Source organism: Heterocephalus glaber, unplaced genomic scaffold (assembly GCF_053883595.1).
Source record: "Heterocephalus glaber isolate CG9 unplaced genomic scaffold, H.glaber_assembly_v1.0 deba00000331, whole genome shotgun sequence".
Classification (NCBI taxonomy): domain Eukaryota; kingdom Metazoa; phylum Chordata; class Mammalia; order Rodentia; family Bathyergidae; genus Heterocephalus; species Heterocephalus glaber.
Window position 1 is genome coordinate 5,489,867 of NW_028258142.1, and position 19,398 is coordinate 5,509,264.

General features: G+C 38.0%; 1 protein-coding gene across 1 annotated transcript in view; it reads right to left on the bottom strand.

The window, feature by feature from the left end:
• Positions 1–14,128: 14,128 nt before the first annotated feature.
• Znf407 (zinc finger protein 407) overlaps positions 14,129–19,398 on the bottom strand; it is a 517,696-nt gene continuing 512,426 nt past the window's right edge. The window contains exon 9 of the mRNA XM_087188891.1: positions 14,129–14,250. Within this exon, the coding sequence (XP_087045017.1) occupies positions 14,144–14,250 (107 nt within the window). The 3' untranslated portion in view covers positions 14,129–14,143. The remainder of the gene's footprint in view (positions 14,251–19,398) is intronic.

The following is a 19,398-nucleotide window of genomic DNA, read 5'->3' on the forward strand; positions in this document are numbered from 1 at the left end:
AGACCCAATCCAAAAATGGGCATCTGAAATGAACAGACATTTCTCACTCAAAGAAGTAGAAATAGCAAATAAACATATGAAAAAATGTTCAACATCACTGGTCATTTGAGAGATACAACTGAAAACAACACTGAGATTCCACCTCACCCCGGAAAGAATGGCTGCTATCATGAAATCAACCAATAACAAATGCTGGTGGGGCTGTGGGGAAAGAGGAACACTGCTCCGCTGCTGGTGAGAGTGTAGACTGGTACAACCACTGTGGAAATCACTATGGAGATACCTCAAAGAACTAGGACTGGAGTCCCATTTGACCCAGGTATTCCCCTGCTGGGTATCTTCCCAAAAGAAATAAAAGAATCATACCACAGTGATATATGTGCACCCATGTTCATAGAAGCACAATCTGTAATAGCTGAAACTTGGAAGCAGCCCAATTGCCCATCAACTGGAGACTGGATAAAGAAAATTTGGTTTTTTTTATAAAATGCTGTACTACTCAACCATAAAAAAATGAAAAATTAGAGACATTTATAGCTAAATGGATGCACACTGAGGCAACATTCTTAAGTGAATCAAATAGGACACACATGTGTAAATACTGAATAGTTTCTCTAGTGTGAGAAACAAAGTGTAAAGAAGGACTAAAACATATATTAGATAATGTGAAATAGGAAGAAATGGGGCAAAGGGGAAGTGGGATGGGTAGGAGAAAGAAAAGAAGGGAATGGAATTCATATGAGAAAATGAAAAAAATGGAAAGTCTTTGTAAATAGGGAGGGATGGAGTGGTTGAAGGGAGCGCAGGGGAATGGGGAAAAAATAAGAACCAAAAGAGATTATGTAAAGGTGCAAATTTCCAATGATGAATGTCATTATATTGTATACCTAAAATGTACCAGTAAAATTAATTTTAAAAAGAACCAATTCTTTGATTCATTGATTTTTTGTATTGTTTTCTTAGTCATGATTGCATTAATTTCTGCTCTGATCTTTATAATTTCCTCCCGTGTATGAGCTTTGGGCTTGACTTGCCTTCTTTTTCTTGACGATTGGGGTTCAAAATTAGGTTGTTTACTTAAGCTTACTCTGTTTTTCTGATATGGAAACTCACCAAGATAAGTTTCCCTCATTGCATCCCATATGTTCCAATATACAAATTGGTATGATTGTTTACTTGTAGAAACTGTGCGATTTATTTTTTAATTTCATTTGTGACTCATTGTTTGTTCAGGAGGATGTTGTTTAATTTCCAAGTGTTTATGAAGTTTTTGTGGCTTCCATTGCCATTGATTTCCAATTTCATTGCACTATGGTCTGATAATATGCATAGGATAATTTCAATTCCTTTGCATTTACTTAAGCATATTCTCTGAGCTAGTATATGGTCTATTTTGGAGAATGTCCTCTGTACAGCTGAGAAGATTGTGTATTCTAATGTGGACTAGAACACTCTGTAGACATCTACTAAGTCCATTTTTCAAAAGTTTGGTTCATTTCTGGTATATTTCTTTGTTGATTTTTTTGTCTAGTTGATCTGCCTATATGTGACAGTGGGGTATTGAGGTCCCCCATTACAAATGTATTAGTGCTTATTTGATTTTTCATGTCTGTTAATATTTGTTTTATATAGTTGGGTGTGTTGGTATTTGGTGCATATACATTTATGATTGTTTTCTCTTTCTCTTGGATTGTTCCCTTTATGAGGATGTAATGATCTTTGTCTCTCTTAATCATTTTTCTGCAAATATAATAGCTACCCCTGCTTTTTTCCAGGTTCTTGTCTCATGGAGTATTGTTTTCCATCATTTGGCCTTCAGTCTATGAGTTACTTTTTGACTTAAATGTGTTTCTTGTATGCAGCATATTGTGGGATCTTGCTTCTTGATCCGTTCTGCTAGTCTGTTTCTTTTGATTGGTGAATTGAGATTATTTACATTGATGGTTATAATTGATATGTATTGACTTATCATTATCATGTTATTTTTCTTTTTCAGTTCTCTCCCCCTTTCCTGTTTAATTGCCTGCCTTGCCTGATGGATTAATTCTATTGGGGATCATGGGGTTGCAGTCCTCATTATCTCTTCCTGGAATATCCTTCAGAACATTTTAGAGTGCTGATTTGGTGACCGTGGATTTCTTCAGGTGTTGTCATAAAAGTATCTTGTTTCTCCATCAATTCTGAAAGACAGTTTTGTGGGTTACATTAATCTGGGCTGGAGGATTTTTTCTTTTAGGGCTTGAAATATCTCACTCCAGGCTCTTCTTGACTTGAGGGTTTGTGTTGAAAGTCTACTGTGTTTCTGATGGCCTTTCCTTTATATGTGATTTGTTTATTTTCTTTTTTTGGTATTGTGGATCATACTCAGGTCCTTGCACTTGCAAGGCAGGTGGCAGAACCACTGAGCTAAATCCCCAGCCCTGATTTGTTTCTTTTCTGTAACAGCTTTCAAAATTCTGTTCTTGTGTTGACTTTCTGGAATCTTGACTACTATATGCCTTCCTGCAGATTTTTTTTAATAATGGCTAATTGGAGTTCTATATGTCTCACTTATCTGTATGCCAAATTCTTTACCATGTTTGGAAAGTTTTCTGCCATTACTTCTGTGAACAGGTTTTTTATGTCATTTGCAATATCTCCTGCTTTTTCATTGACTCTGATTAATCTTAACTTATTCTTCTTTACAGCATCTAGCAGCTGTTTTATTGATTTTTCATAGTCCCTTGCTATTTTTAAGAAATCTTTCTCTTCATGATCACTAACTGCAGTCTGTCCTCACATTGGCTCATGTGTGTACTTTCAAGGGAATTTTTGATCTCTTAGATATCTGTTTAAATCTGATTTATGGGTTCCATTCCTTCCTATGTTGGGCTTCATGGTTTTCATCATTTTCCTAAGCTCCTCCTTTTTTTTATCTGTATCTTCTCTAGAGTCACTAACCATGTCTTTGATTATGGTCACTATTTCTGTGGTTATCTGAGAAATTATTTCTGATTTGATATTTTCTAAAGCTTCATTCGTCTGCTTTGTTACTTTTGCTGTTGTCACTTCAGAGTCCAGGTGGGTGGCTCTCCAATTGTTCCACCTCATTGCCCCACTGGGTTTGCCTTTGGTGAGCTGAAGGTATGGGTTTTCATCTTGTTTAAGTGTCTTCTCATTTTCTATTTTTTTAGTTCAATTCCTGGGTGGATGCTTGTAAATTTCTCACGGCAGGTAGGTTTATTGCTAGTATTAGAATCCTTAGGAAATGACTGGATATCTTCCAGGTGTATCTGGCTTTTGGGTTTTGAGTCTATTGCAAGATCTACCTCTTCAATTTATTGGGGATGAGAAGTTGCTGCCTATTTGGCCTAGCCCCTGGTTCTTTGCCACTGGCCTATAGTATTGTTTATGACCCTTAGGTAATCTCTGTCTTGGCATACCAGGAAGACAAACTGATTAGAACAATTATGTCACCTTGGTTAAAGTAGTACAATCAACAATAATAGCATCAAACACAGCTTAGAAAATGACAAATTGTGGTAACTATTTGCCACCTTTACTCATGTGAACTATATATGTGGCTATATAACAAAATGTAAAACAACCCAGAAAATTGTATACAGTAAATGTGCCCTCAATATGGTGATTTTACCCTCAGGGGAGAAAATTTAAAAGGGGTTTGGGGAAAAAATAGAGAAATACAAGAAAAGGAAGAGACTAGAAGCAAGGCTGGAAGACAAAGGAAGATTAAGTGAAAGTTGGGAAACTGGTGAAGAAGACAGGAGGGAAAGAGAGAAGGAAGAAATAAAAAGAACAGAACAACAACAAGAACAACAAAAAACTAGAAACAATATTTACACTCATAAAAACAAGAAAAATTTCAAGAAAAAAACAAAACAAGAAAGGAAAAAAGAAGAAAAAATATGTCCACTTTAGGGTATGTGTCTGCTGTCACTGATAGAGTGGGAAGACAGACCCCAGATCCAGGTAGATTATTCCTAGCAAGCCAGTTTTAAATTTACGGCAGGGTAATGGATAAATAGCAAGCCTGTACCTTTAGTTCCACTGAAGTTTAGGCTGGTTTCTGGCTGTGAGACTGGAACTCCATTTGATTAGCCTCCAATGCTCTGTGTGCCTCCATGTGCTGGCTTGTACTCCAGTCCTTACCAGCTTGAATTCAGCTTTGACCTCCTGCCAACTTGAACTTGGTTCTGCTTTACCCTGACACTGAGAACCACTAGATGGAGCCAGCCTACAGTTGCTCTGAGTTCTGATCTCAGTTGACTCCTCTCCAAGGTGGCTACTGGCCAATTGCCCTCTCCTGGGGGATGTATGAACTTGAATAATTCACCAGCTACTGCAGTCTGCTGCATTCACTTCTTCATTCCACTTGTATGTTTCTCTGTGGAGACCTCTGGGGTCACCTGTAGTTACCATGCGCCTGCAGGTTTGAGCCACCCCTCCCACACAGCGAGTCAGTGCTCAGGGAGAAAGCACTGCTTGCCACCTCCTTCTTCTGCATTAAGGTCTCTCTCTTTGCTTTCCCCATAGACTTCAATTCTTGCTTCAGTTCCTTGCTGGGTCCTGGGGACCCACTTCCCTCCTTCTCTTCCTCAAGTCACTACATAGCAGTGTCTGGACACAAAATCTCAGAGAGGCTCTGCTGTTCATTACTCCATCATCTTTCTAGAAGTCTCTATATTCACTTTAATGGGGATTTCTTCCAAATATTCAAATAAGAATTAATATTAGGAATTCATAAAATGTCCTGGAAAATAGAAGAGAATACTTCTCGTTCTCTGAGGTCAGAATTACCTGATACCAAAAGCACAGAAATATCATAATAAAAATACAGACCAATATCCCTCAGAAATTCATAAAATAAGGGCCAAGGATTTAGCTCAGCAGTTTCGTGCCTGCCTTGCAAGTGCAAGGTCCTGCGTTTGTTCCCTGGTACCCAAGAAAGAAAGAAAGAAAGAAAGAAAGAAAGAAAGAAAGAAAGAAAGAAAGAAAGAAAGAAAGAAAGAAAAGCATTATCAAGAAAACACTAGGAAGCTGAATCTAGCAACATATAAAAGGGATCATCCACCATGAACAAGTGGGATTCATCCCAAAGGTGCAAGGTTGATTTTATATCAAAAAAGTTAATAAAGTACAGCATGTCATTAGAATAAAGGACAAACCACACAATCATCATAATAGATGCAGAAGAGGCATTTGACAAAGTCTAACACTTTTTCATGATTACAAAAATAAGAAGTGCTAAAACAGAATCAATCAAACTTAGGAATACCTAGGAATATCCTTCACTGGGAAAAAAAAGGAATCTATCAAAAATCCACAGCTAATAATAGTGAGATTAAATTATTTGCTCCTAATATAAAAAATGAGACCAAGATGTCCACTTCAATAACTTTTATAATACTTTACTGTATGTTCTACTTGTGCAATTTGACAAGAAAGAGAAATAAACACATCTGGATGAGAAGGAAGACATAAAATGATTTCCATTTTGAGATGACATGATTTCATATATTTGAGAAACTTAACAAATCCATAAAAACCCTTTTAGCACTGATAAATATTTAACAAGGTTATTTAAATATAAGATTAGCATGTAAAAATCAATTATTTGTATACACTAGAAATACTCTGAAAATAAGATTAAAATACATTTACAATGACATCACGAAATAATAAAATATTTAGGAATACACATAAAATAAATTCAAGGATTATACTCTGAAAACTACAAAACACTGGTGAAAGAATTAAAGAAAACCTAAAAACAGTCGTGCGGAACACACCGATCTAGCCTGGTTCAGACAGGCAGGTCTGCGGATGCTGTAGCAAGGTTGCGAGTCATGCAGAACATGTCGATCCAGCCTGGTTCAGACAGGCAGGTCTACAGATGCCGTAGCAATGTTACGAATCATGTGGAACACGCCGATTCAGCCTGTGCCCTGGCAGCAATCCACTGGACAACCCCCCCTTCTCCCCCGCTCCTCTGGCCTCTTCTCTGTACTGCCACCTGGTTTCACACTGCAAAGACACAGAGGACACCAGACCACCAGACCACTGTACTGGGTAAGTTGGAGTCATCAACACCTCCCATCAGGACCAGGACTATCTTCAGGGGAAGGGCAGCTGGAACCTGCAATACAACCCTACAGAGTTCAACCCTACAGGAGGACAGGGAGCTCAACTTGGGACTTGCAGCCAGAAATCTCCCTGAATCTCACAGGTCTCCAACTGGCTTGCTGAGACTAATTGACTTATATCTCCACACTGCTACCCACGTTGTCTATTGTGACAACAGAGACATACCCTGAAAGAGGCCTTTCATCTTCATTTTTATTTTTTATTCCCAAAATTAGTATTATTAGTTTGGTTTTTTTCTCTTTTCTTTTCCTTTTCTCCTCTTATCTTTTATTTTTTTCCTACTCTTTGCAAATATTTGTTTTTATCTCCTTTTTTTCTTTTCTCTTTTCTTTCCCTCTTACACTCACTCTCTTGCTCTCCCACATTGTTCATCTTCCCTTTTTGTCCCTGCTCTGGCCCTCATTCAGCGTTCTTTATTTTCCTATTAGTCTCTTTTTCCTTCTTGCCTGTGTCCTCTGGCCTCACTGCTAACCTTCTCCTATCCTTCTACCTATCTATCCCTCCCTCCCCAACCCCTTCTAACTCCCCATCCCAAAGGGTAAAGTTGTTATATTGAAGAGTTTATTCACTGTATGGTAGGTTGGTCCTCGATCTTGATTTAATTCACACAGCTAAAGGTGATAGATTAATAACTACCACAAAATGTCATTTTCAAAGATGTACTTGATGCAGTGGTGTTGCTGATTGTATCACTTGGGGTAAGGTGTTGTTATTGATCTAGTCAATGAACCTTCCCAGTATAAGGAAAATGAGATAGCCTTAGAGTCATGAGAGACTCAAAACTTAAAGATCAGCTATATCTGGAAGATACCTCTGAGAAGCAATCATTCCATAAGAGTTCTAATTACAAGCAAAAAAGATACTTACAGTGAGCAATTTCAAACTATCAACCCAGGAGTTAAACCAAGGACAGTACCAAAAACAAAAATGAGAAGACATTTAAGCAAGGTGCAAACTCAGACTTCCACCCCACCAAGGGTAAATCCTGGGGAAAATGAGATGGAAAAGTCCAATAACCAACCACCTGGATAACTTGAACTGATAGCACAGGAAGTAACAAAACAGGTGAATGAGGCTCTAGAAAAATTCAACGCAGAAATAATCTCCCAGGTATCTACAGAGATGGTGAGCAGAGTGAAAGACATGATTAGAGGATCTAGAACAGAAACAGATAAAAAAAATAGATGAGCTCAGAAACACGCTGGAAGCCATGCATAAGAAAGAAATGGAAACCATGGTCACCCAACATAAGAAAGAAATGGAATCCATGAAACAGATTCAAACAGATATCAGGAGATAAAAAACTCCATTGAAAGTATTCACAACAGATTAAGGGAATCTGAAGATTGAATATCAGATATAGAAGACAGGATCATGGTTAGAGACCATGAAAACAGAGATTTCTTAAAAATAGTAAGGAACATGAGAAATCAATCCAACAACTGCTATATGATGCAAAGAAGAATAACATAAGACTGATAGGAGTCCATGAAAAAACAGGAGAAAGCACAATTCACATTAAAAAAACTGCTCACAGAAATAATGGTGGAAAACTTCCCAGACAGAGGTAGAGAATTGGACACTCAGATAAGTGGGGCATATAGAACTCCAACTAGCCATGACCAAAACAAATCTACATCTAGACATATAATAGTCAAGATCCCAGAAACCCCACAGAAAACAAAATCCCACAAGCAGTTAGAGAAAAGAAACAAATCACCTACAAAGGAAAGCCCATCAGAATCACAGCAGACTTCTCAACACAAACCCTCAAGTCAAGGAGAGCCTGGAGTGAAGTATTTCAAGCCCTAAAAGAAAATAACTTCCAACCTAGACTGTTTTATCCTGCAAAATTATCTTTCAAAACTGATGGGGAAATTAGATACTTCCACAACAAAGAACACCTGAGAAATTTCATGAACACCAAACCAGCACTACAAGCAATTCTAAACAATATCCTAGAAAAAAAGCAGTGAAGGTCACAACTCCATGAGGCCCAACAGAGGGAAGTCACCAGGCAAGGTAAGACATTAAAGGGAAAGGGGGAAAAATGAGAAATAAAAGAGCCAACAAAAGTAAAACATTATGACAAGGATAAATCAATATCTTTTAATTATAACTATCAATGTTAATGGCCTCAATTCACCAATCAAAAGAAATAGATTGGCAGAATGGATTAAAAAGCAAAATCCAACAATATGCTGTATACAAGAAAAACACCTAACTCAAAAAAAGCTCATAAACTGAAAGTAAAAGGATGGAAAACAGTTCTCCACACCACAGGAACCCAGAAGAAAGCAGGGGTAGCAATCTTATTGGCAGACAAAGTAGATTTCAAATCAAAACTAATTAAGAGAGACAAAGATAATCACTATACCCTTGTGAAGGGAAGAATCCAAGAGGAAGAGATGACAATCCTAAATATATATGCACCAAATACAAATGCCCCAACTATACAAAACAAATATTAATGGACATGAAAAACCAAACAAACACTAACACAAATGTAGTGGGGAACCTCAATACCCCACTATCACAAATACACAGATCATCTAGACAAAAAGTTAACAACGAAATTCTAGAACTGAACCAAGTTATTGAACAAATGGACTTAACAGATGTTTATAGATGTTCCACCCCACAAAATCAGAATATACATTCTTTTCGGCTGCACACAGGTCATTCTCCAGAATAGGCCACATGCTTGCTCATAGGACATGTCTAAGTAAATGTAAAAGAATTGAAGTTACCCCTGTATATTGTCAGACCATAGTGCAATAAAATTGGAGATCGGTAACATAAGAAACAGCAAAACCCCCACAAACACATGGAAACTGATTAACACCCTCTTGAACAACCAATGGGTCACAGAAGTAATTAAACAAGAAATTAAACAGTTTCTATAAGTAAATGAAAATGCCAGTACAACATATAGGAATCTATGGGACACAATGAAAGCAGTTCTACTTGTGAAATTCATAGCAGTGAATGCCCATATTAGGAAAACAGAGAAAACTCAGATAAATAACCTAATGCAGAAACTCAAGCTGCGAGAAAAAGAAGAGCATAACGAATTCAAAGCTCGTACAAGAGGGGAAATTATAAAGATCAGAGCAGAAATCAACGCAATGGAGACTAAGAGAACAATACAAAAAAATCAATGAATCAAAGAGTTGGTTTTTTGAAAGAGTAAATAAAATCAATAAACCTTTAGCCAACCTTATCAAAAAAAGGAAAGAAAAGGCACAAATACATGCAATTAAGAATGAAAAAGGTGAAGTCACAACAGATCTAACAGAAATCCAGAGGATCATCAATACCTACTTTGAGAACCTGTACTCCAATAAAATGGAAAACACAGAAGAAATGGGCAGATTCCTAGATACACAGGAATTGCCAAAGTTAAATGAAGAAGATATAGAAATTCTAAACACCTCAATTACAATAAGTGAAACTGAAAATGTAATAAAATATTTACCAACAAAGAAAAGCCCAGGTCCGGATGGCTTCACTGATGAATTCAACAAGACATTTAAAGAAGAACTATCGCCATTACTCTTTAAACTCATCAAGGAAATTGAAAGGGAAGCAATACTTCAAAATTCATTCCTGGAAGCAAGTGTTACTTTGATTCCAAAACCAGGGAAAGACCCAACCCAAAAAGAGAACTACAGGCCAATCTCCCTAATGAACACAGATGCAAAAATCCTCAACCAGATACTGGCAAACAGAATACAGAGTGTCATCAAGACGATCATACACCCTGACCAAGTTGAATTTATCCCAGGGATGCAAGGATGGTTCAACATTTGTAAATCAATAAATGTAATACATCATATTAACAGAGTCAAGGACGAAAACCATATGATCATCTCAATAGATGCAGAAAAAGTATTCGACAAAATCCAGCACCCATTCATGATAAAAACCCTACAGAAAATTGGAATAGAAGGTCTTTATCTCAACCTGATTAAGGCTATCTATGAAAAACCAACAGCCAAGATCATACTAAATGGTGAAAAACTGAAAACTTTCACACTAAAATCAGGAACAAGACAAAGATGCCCACTATCACCACTCCTGTTCAATACAGTTCTGGAAACATTAGCCACGGCAATTAGAAAAGAGAAAGAAATAAAAGGAATAAAAACAGGAAAGGAAGAAGTTAAACTCTCATTATTTGATGATGATATGATACTTAACATAGAAGACCCAAAAAACTCTGCCAAAAGACTTGTAGACTTAATTGACAGATTCAGTAGAGTAGCTGGATACAAGGTCAACACTCCAAAAACAATAGCCTTCTTGTACACAAATAACAGACTCTCTGAGAGAGAAATTAGGGAAATAATTCCTTTTACAATAGCATCCAAAAAAATGAAATATCTAGGAATCAATCTTACAAAGGAAGCAAAAGACCTCTACACTGAAAACTACAGCGCTCCGAAAAAAAGAGATCAAAGAGGATACAACAAATTGGAAAGACATCCCTTGCTCCTGGGTAGGAAGAACCAATATAGTGAAAATGGCCATACTTAAAAAACTACTATATAGATTCAATGCAATGCCAATTGAAATTCCAACAATATACTTCAGAGAACTAGAGAAAACAATCCAAAAATTCATTTGGAACCAGAAGAGACCTAGAATAGCTAAAGCAATTCTAAGCAACAGAGACATGGCAGGGGGTATCACAATCTCCAACTTGAAACTATACTACAAAGCTACTGTGATAAAATCAGCATGGTACTGGCAAAGGAAGAGACCTGAGGATCAGTGGAATGGATTAGAAAATGCAGAAACAATGCCAGACATACTCAGCCACCTCATCTTTGACAAAGGAGCCAACCACCATCATTGGAGGAAAGATAGCCTCTTTAATAAATGGTGCTGGAAAAACTGGATTTCAACATCCCAAAGATTAAAACTAGACCCATACCTATCACCATGCACTAAACTAAGATCAAAATGGATTAAAGATCTAAATATTAAGACAGAAACACTAAACTTGCTGGAAGATAAGTTAGGTAGAACTCTCAAAGAGAGTTGGCATAGGAAAAGACTTTATGAACAAAACCTCAATAGCAGGGGAACTAGCAAAAAGAATCAACAACTTAGGATCTCATCTTATTAAAAAGCTCCTGCAATGCAAGAGAAACCACCAACAGAGCTAAGAGACAACCTACAATGTGGGAAAAAATTTTCGCCTGCTGTTCCTCAGACAAAGGGCTACTATCTTGAATCTATAAAGAACTTAAAAAAATCAGACCCCCCCCCAATTTAAAGACCCAATTCAAAATGGGCATCTGAAATGGACAGACATTTCTCAGACAAAGAAGTAAAAGCAGCAAATAAATATATGAAAAAATGTTCAACATCACTGGTCATTCAAGAGATGAAGATGAAAACAACACTGAGATTCCACCTCACCCCAGAAAGAATGTCTGCTATCAAGAAATCAACCAATAACAAATGCTGGTGGGGGTGTGGGGAGAAAGGAACCCTTCTCCATTGTTGGTGGGAGTGTAGACTGGTGCAACCACTGTGGAAATCAGTATGGAGATACCTCAAAGAACTAGGACTAGAGGTCCCATTTGACCCAGCTATTCCCCTACTGGATATTTTCCCAAAAGAATTAAAAAATCATACCACAGTGATATATGTGCACCCATGTTCATAGCAGCACAGTTTGTAATAGGGAAAGCTTGGAAGCAGCCCAAGTGCTCATCAACTGGAAACTGGATAAAGAAAATGTGTTTTTTTATAAAATGGAATACTACTCAGCCATAAAGAATGAAAAGCTAGAGTCATTTATAGCTAAATGGATGCATATCAAGGCCATACTCTTAAGTGAAATAAATAGGACACATATATGTAAATACTGAATAGTTTCTCTAGTGTTAGAAACTGATAGTGTAAACAAAGGTTAAAATGATTAAAATGAATAATTGATAATTTGAAATACGAAAAAAGGTCCAAAGATGAAGGGGTGAAGGGAGGGGAAAGGGAAAGGAAAAACTATGAGAAAAGAAAAAAATGGAAATGATGCCTATGTAAATAGCGAAGGGTGGAGGGGGTGAAGGGTGCACAGGTAATGGGGAAAAAATAAGAACCAAGATACATCATATACAGGTACAAACACCCAATGATAAATGTAAATGAATTGTATACCTAAAATGTACCAATAAAAGAACTAAAAAAAAAAAAAAGGAAAACCTAAACAAATGTAGATATCCCATGTTCATGGATCAAATGTCTTAAAATTCTTAAAATGACAATACTCCCTCAATGGATCTACAGTAGACCCCCAAAAGTCACAGGTCCTAGAGCACCCACAAATTGTGAAAAATTGTGCATTTCAGAAAAATGTCTATAAATGCTTTTTTAATAGTTTAAACTCTAAATATGTCATTTCTCCCATAGGTATATAATCTACTTTAATTAAATACTGTATTAATAAAGCCTAAGAATGTGTAGGGCATTTTGGTGGCATCTTAGGGAATCTTAGGGCTGTAAGAAAAAAACCATGAACACTAGAGATAACTATAAGCACTCCAGCAGCACTACAGCAGCAACCTGTCATGATGCAGGAATGCTGAGGCATCTGGCAGAGATGGGTTACAGGGCAGCAGCCAGTTAGCAGCAAGGAGAAATGAATAACGCTCTCAGGTTGGCTGCTTGCAAAATTCCTGCCAATTGCAGAGGATATTTATAGTTTCTGTGAAATTGTGGGGGTTTCCATGAACAATGATTAGTTAGGTTCGAAGGAAAAATCCACAAAAAACTGAGGCCTCGAACTCTGAACCACGACTTTGCAGCAGTATACTGTATAGATTCAATGTAGATATCAGAATACCAAATAAACTTGTGCAAAATTGACATGTTTATATGATATGGCACGGAGGCAAACTTGAAAACAAACATGAAAAAGAAGAAATATGATGATTCAAGATTTACTAAAAAGTTATAGTCATTGAGACATGGCTTAAGGACAAATCTACATGTCAATGGGATATTATCAAAAGCCCAGAAATAAACCCTTATATTGGTGATCAGTCAATTTTGACACAGGTGCTAAGACAACCTGATATAAGGAATTTTTTTTTTTTTTGGTACCGGGGATCGAACTCGGGTCCTTGTGCTTGTGATGCAAGCGGCGGAACCACTGAGCTAAATCCCCAGCCTATAAGGAATATTTTTCAATAAGTGGTGCCAGGACATTCCCACATATAGATGTCCACATGCAAACAATGTGTGACCTCCACAAAAATTAACTCAAGAAATCATAGCCCTAAATGTATAAACCAAAATGCTTACATTCTTAGAAGAAAACAGGAGATTAGTGGTTTGCTGGAACTGACTGCCATTGGCACAGGATTTCTTTTTATTTGATAGAAGTGCTTTAAAATTAGTGCTATCGGTAATGCAAATCTGTAAAGATACTAAAAAATCATTGAATTGCATACTTTACATGGGTGAATTTTAGGTTACTGTGATAAAACATATGAAAAGCTATGCTGAAACAATTGCTACTGGGTAAATGTAAATTAAACCCGTGGCAATTTTACTACACAATCACCAGAATGGTCATAATGGCTAAAACTAAAAAGACACATAAAATCAAAGATGCAGAGTAACTGGAATGCTCTGTCTGGTGTAGGAGAAATTGGTGCGACCACCATGCTTACCCATGCTCAGCAACTTCATGCCTTGCTTATGGTAGATAGAAGGGTATGCGCTCACCAAAATACGCACAAGAATGTTCATGGATGCACTCTTTGTATTTCTTTGAATTTGAAAAGCAAATAGCCCCAAATTTGAAATGCCCAAATGCCCATTTACAATGGAGTGAACAGAGAATGATAATATTAAACAATGGACATGTCATTAATAAGGATATGTGCAATCTACACACAAGACATGGATTGTAGAAACTAACAAAGACCAGTGTCTTAGTCACTTTCCTCATTGCTGGAAGAAAATACCCACCACTCACAATTTAATAAAGGGAAGGTTTATTTTGGCTCACAGTTTGTAGAGGTTTCAGTCCATAGTTGGTTGTTTCCAAGGCAGGATGGCATGGCAGAGGGGCGTGGTAGAGGAGACCTGTTCAAGACATGGTAGACAGGAAGCAGAGAGGGAAGGTTGGAGCTGGGGAGGGATGTAAACCTTTCCCTGCCACACCCACAGTGACCTTACTGTACCAGACCCCACCTCCTAATACCAAGTCATCCATTAGACCCAATAATCCAATCACCTTCCAAAAACCTGACCTATGAGTTCTTGAGGCTCTTAGGGGACAACTTGATATAAACCATAACACCAAGGGAATGAGAAAGCAAAGGTGATTTAATCTGAGTGTTATCAACAGAGTCAGACCCTGTCATTAGTGTTCTGGCAAAGACTCAAAGGCAGGCAGAAGAGTGGCAAAGCTTCATAGTGGTCAGGAGGGAGGTTGCAGATGTGCCCTGGGTGGAAGCTCTTGGCTCAGCAGTGGCAAAGGCAGCTCACTAGAAGCCAGGCACCCTATGTTACTGGTTAGGGTAGCATGTTTGGCTTTCTCTGGTTGATTCTAAATTGGAAGTGGGGTCAAAGATTAGGGAAGTTGTCAGTTAACAGTCAAGTCTAGGCCACTGGGGGCTGATTGTCACAGAAGTTGTTCAGCTTCCTGGCATATTGCTAAAGTCAGCACCTAGCTCTATGACTCAAGCAGGCTGAAGGGCAGCCTTCCTGGGCAGGTGACTGAAGTTAAGGGTCAGAGTTCGGTGTTTCTGTATGGTCTGACTGATGACTGTACACTCTCTCTTGGACACCAAAAGTAAAGGGTGACCTAAACACAATATGGATGAATCTCACAACATAACCATTGAGAGTCAGACAACGCCTACACTGTAGTACAAGACAGTCAAGACTAATACATGGGGTTGGGTCACCTGGTTCCTTGAGCTATGACTGACAGGGACAAGAACAGATGCAGGCCTGGGTACAGGTCTCCAACTGAGGCCAGTAAATGAAAAATGAAATATGGCTGGGGATTTAGCTCAGTGGTTTTGCTGCCTGCTGCGCAAGCACAATGACCCGAGTTCCATCCCCAGTACCGAAAAAAAAAGAAAGAAATGTATTTTACACTTGTAATGAAGGCACCTTTCTGTATTTATGTCAGACTTCAATAAAACATTTAAAAAGGTAGCAGGGAGCAAATCCATGGCACTTCAGAACAAGTTATAAGATGGCAAAAAGAACATGTGCAGTTTACCTTCTTATTAAATATTTTTTCGGAGATGATCTGATGTTTAAGCTGTCCCTCTGGTCTATGATATTCAGAGATACAAAGAGTAGTCAGTATTCTTTCATTAGTAGCAGAATGAAAAACGGGGCTGGGCAATGTGGGCAAATGATGGTTTTGTGGGCAGAGGGTCTGACAGCAAAGCCCAGAAAGAGGAGAAAGAAGTATTCAGTGGTGCCACCCTGGCATGGGCCTGCTTTTCCAGGGACTTCTCTTAAGGAAGAACATAGTTCTTTGCCAAAAGATCCAGGACTTACTGCACATGGGGTCAAACTAGCATTGTAACCAACATAACCATTTTTCAAGCCCTTACTCTTATCGTATGGGCTGTAGACTCATAGCCCAACCTTGCCTAGGAGCTTGTCAGCTGTGAGAATGTCCAGTATTATTAGTGGTGCATCTGCTTTTTTGTTTGTTTGTTAAATTCTTTTATTGGTACATTTTAAGTACAGGACACAATTACATTTCTCACTGGGAATTGTGCCTTTACATAATGCATCTTGGTTCTTGTTTTTTCCCCATTCCCAGCCCTCCCTTCACCCCCTCCACCCTTCCCTATTTACAAAGACTTTATTTCCATTTTGTCCATTTCTCATCATTTTTTCTTTCCCTTCTTTCCTTTCCCCTGCCCCTCCCACTACCCCTACCCCTTTGGACCTTTTCTTCCTATTTTGCATTATCGATTACTCATTCTAATCATTGGTACATTTTAGGTATACAATATAATGACATTCATCATTGGAAATTTGCACCTTTACATAGTCTCTCTTGGTTCTTATTTTTCACCCTTGCCCAGCCCTCCCTTCAACCCCTCCAGTCCTCCCTATTTACAAAGATTTTGTTCCTATTTTTCCATTTTCTCATATTAATCCCATTCCCTTCTATCCTTTCCCCTAGCCCTCCCACTTCCTTCCCCTTTGCCCCTTTTCTTCCTATTTCACATTACCTATTATACATTTTAGTCCTTATTTACACTTTCAGTTTCTCACAACAGAGAAACTATTTGGTATTTCTACATGTGTGTCCTATTTATTTCACTTAAGAGTATCGCCTCAATGTGCACCCACTTAGCTATAAATGTCTCTAATTTCTCATTTTTTATGGCTGAGTAGTACTCCATTTTATTTTTAAAAACTACATTTTCTTTGTCCAGTCTCCAGTTGTTGGGCACTTGGGCTGTTTCCAAGTTTTAGCTATTACAAACTGTGCTGCTATGAACATGGGTGCACATATATCACTGTGGTATGATTCTTTTAATTCTTTGGGGAAGATCCCCAGCAGTGGAATAGTGGGGTCAAATGGGACTTCCAGTCCTAGTTCTTTGAGGTATTTCCATACTGATTTCCACAGTGGTTGCACCAGTCTACACTCCCACCAGCAGTGGAGCAGGGTTCCTCTTTCCTCACAGCCCCACCAGCATTTGTTATTGGTTGATTTCATGATAGCAGCCATTCTTCCTGGAGTGAAGTGCAAACTCAGCATTGCTTTCATTTGCACCTCTTGAATGACCAGTGATATTGAACATTTTTTTCATGTATTTATTTGCTATTTCTACTTCTTTGTGTGAGAAATGTCTGTTCATTTCAGATGCCCATTTTCAGATTGGGTCTTTAAATTCGGGAGGTCTGATCTTTTTAAGTTCTTTATAGATTCGAGATAGTAGACTTTTGTCTGAGGAAGAGCAGGTGAAGATTTTTTCCCACATTGTGGGTTGTCTCTTCACACTGCTGGTAGTTTCTCTTGCTGTGAAGAAGCCTTTTAATAAGAAGAGATCCCACTTGTTGATTGTTTGTGCTAGTTCACGGGCAACTGAGGTTTTGTTCATAAAATCTTTTCCTATACCGATGTCTTCAAGGGTTCTACCTAACCTCTGTTCCAACTGGTTCAGAGTTTCTATTTTAATATTTAGATCTTTAATCCATTTTGATTTTAGTTTAGTGCATGGTGAGAGATATAGGTCTAGTTTTAATCTTTGGCAAGTTGAAGCCCAATTTTTCCAGCACCATTTATTAAAGAGGCTATCTTTCCTCCAGTGAGGGTGTTTGGCTCCTTTATTGAAGATGAGATGGCTGAATGTGTCTGGTGTTGTTTCTGCATCTTCTAATCTGTTCCACTGGTCCTCAGGTCTGTTTCTTTGCCAGTACCATGCTATTTTTATCACAGTAGCTTTGTAGTATAGTTGCAGGTTGGGGCTTGTGATACCCCCTGCCATGTCTCTGTTACCTAGAATTGCTTTTGCTATTCTGGGTCTCTTCTTGTTCCAAATGAATTTTTGGATTGTTTTCTCAAGGTCCATGAAGTTTGCTGCTGGGATCTCAATTGGAATTGCCTTAAATCTATATAGCAGTTTTGGAAGTATGGCCATTTTCACTCTATTAATCCTTCCTACCCAGGAGCAGGGGATGTCTGTCCATTTTCTGATATCCCCTTCAATCTCTTTTTTCAAAGTGCTATAGTTTTCAGAGAAGAGGTCTTTGATTTCTTTTTTTAGGTTGATTCCTCGGGATTTCAGACTTTTGGATGGTATTGTGAAAGGAATTATTTGCCTATTTCTCTCTCAGTGAGTCTGTTATTCGTGTAGAGGAAAGCTATTGATTTTTGTGTGTTAACCTTGTAACCAGCTACTTGACTGAATTTGGTTATTAAGTCTAGAAGACTTTTGGTGGAGTTCTTGGGGTCTTCTATATAGAGTATCATGTCATCTGCAAATGGTGACAATTTGACTTCTTCACTTCCTATCTTTATTCCTTTTATTTATTTATCTTGTCTAATTGCCATGGCTAATGTTTCCAGAACTATATTAAATAAGAGTGGTGATAGTGGACATCCTTGTCTTGTTCCTGATTTTAATGTGAAGGATTTCAGTTTTTGACCATTTAGTATGATATTGGCTGTTGGTTTTTCGTAGATGGCTTCTATCAGTTTGAGGTAGAGACCATCTATTCTAACTTTTTGTAGGGTTTTTATCATAAATGCATGTTGGATTTTGTCAAATGCTTTTTCTGCATCTATAGAGATAATCATATGGTTTTTGTCCTTGGCTCTATTGATATAGTGTATTACATTAACTGATTTTTGTATATTGAACCATCCCTGCATCCCTGGGATGAATCCCACTTGATCAGGGTGTATGATCTTTTTGATGATCTTCTGCATTCTCTTTGCCAGTATCTTATTAAGGATTTTTGCATCTATGTCCATTAGTGAGATTGGCCTATATTTCTCCTTTTCGGTTGGGTCTTTCTCTGCTTTGGGGATCAAGGTGATGCTTGCTTCTAGGAATGAATTTGGGAGTATTGCTTCCCTTTCAATTTCATTGAAGAGTTTAAACACTAGTGGTAGCAGTTCCTCTCCAAATGTCTTGTAGAATTCAGCAGTGAAGCCATCAGGGCCCAGGCTTTTCTTAGTTGAGAAGTTTTAAATTACATTTTGAATTTCATTGGTTGACATTGGGTTGTTCAGAATTTTTAGGTCTTCTTCGTTCAACTTTGGTAATTCATATGTATCTAGGAATCTGTCCATTTCTTCTGTGTTGTCCATCTTATTGGCGTGTAGGTTCTCGAAGTAGGTATTGATGATCCTCTGGATTTCTGCTGGGTCTGTTGTAATTTCACCCTTTTCATTCCTAATTGCATGGTTTTGGGCCTTTTCTTTCCTTTTTCTGATAAGGTTGGCTAAGGGTTTGTCAATTTTGTTGATTCTTTCAAAGAACCAACTCTTGGTTTCATTGATTTTTTGTATCATTCTCTTAGTCTCCATTGCATTGATTTCTCCTCTGATCTTTATAATTTCCTCCCTTGTATAAGCTCTGGGGTTGTCCTGCTCTTCTTTTTCTAGAAGCTTGAGGTTCAGCATCAGGTTGTTTAATTGGGCTCGTTCTGTTTTCCTAATATGCGTATTCACTGCTACGAATTTCCCTCGTAAGACTGCTTTCATTGTGTCCCATAGATTCCGATATGTTGTATTGT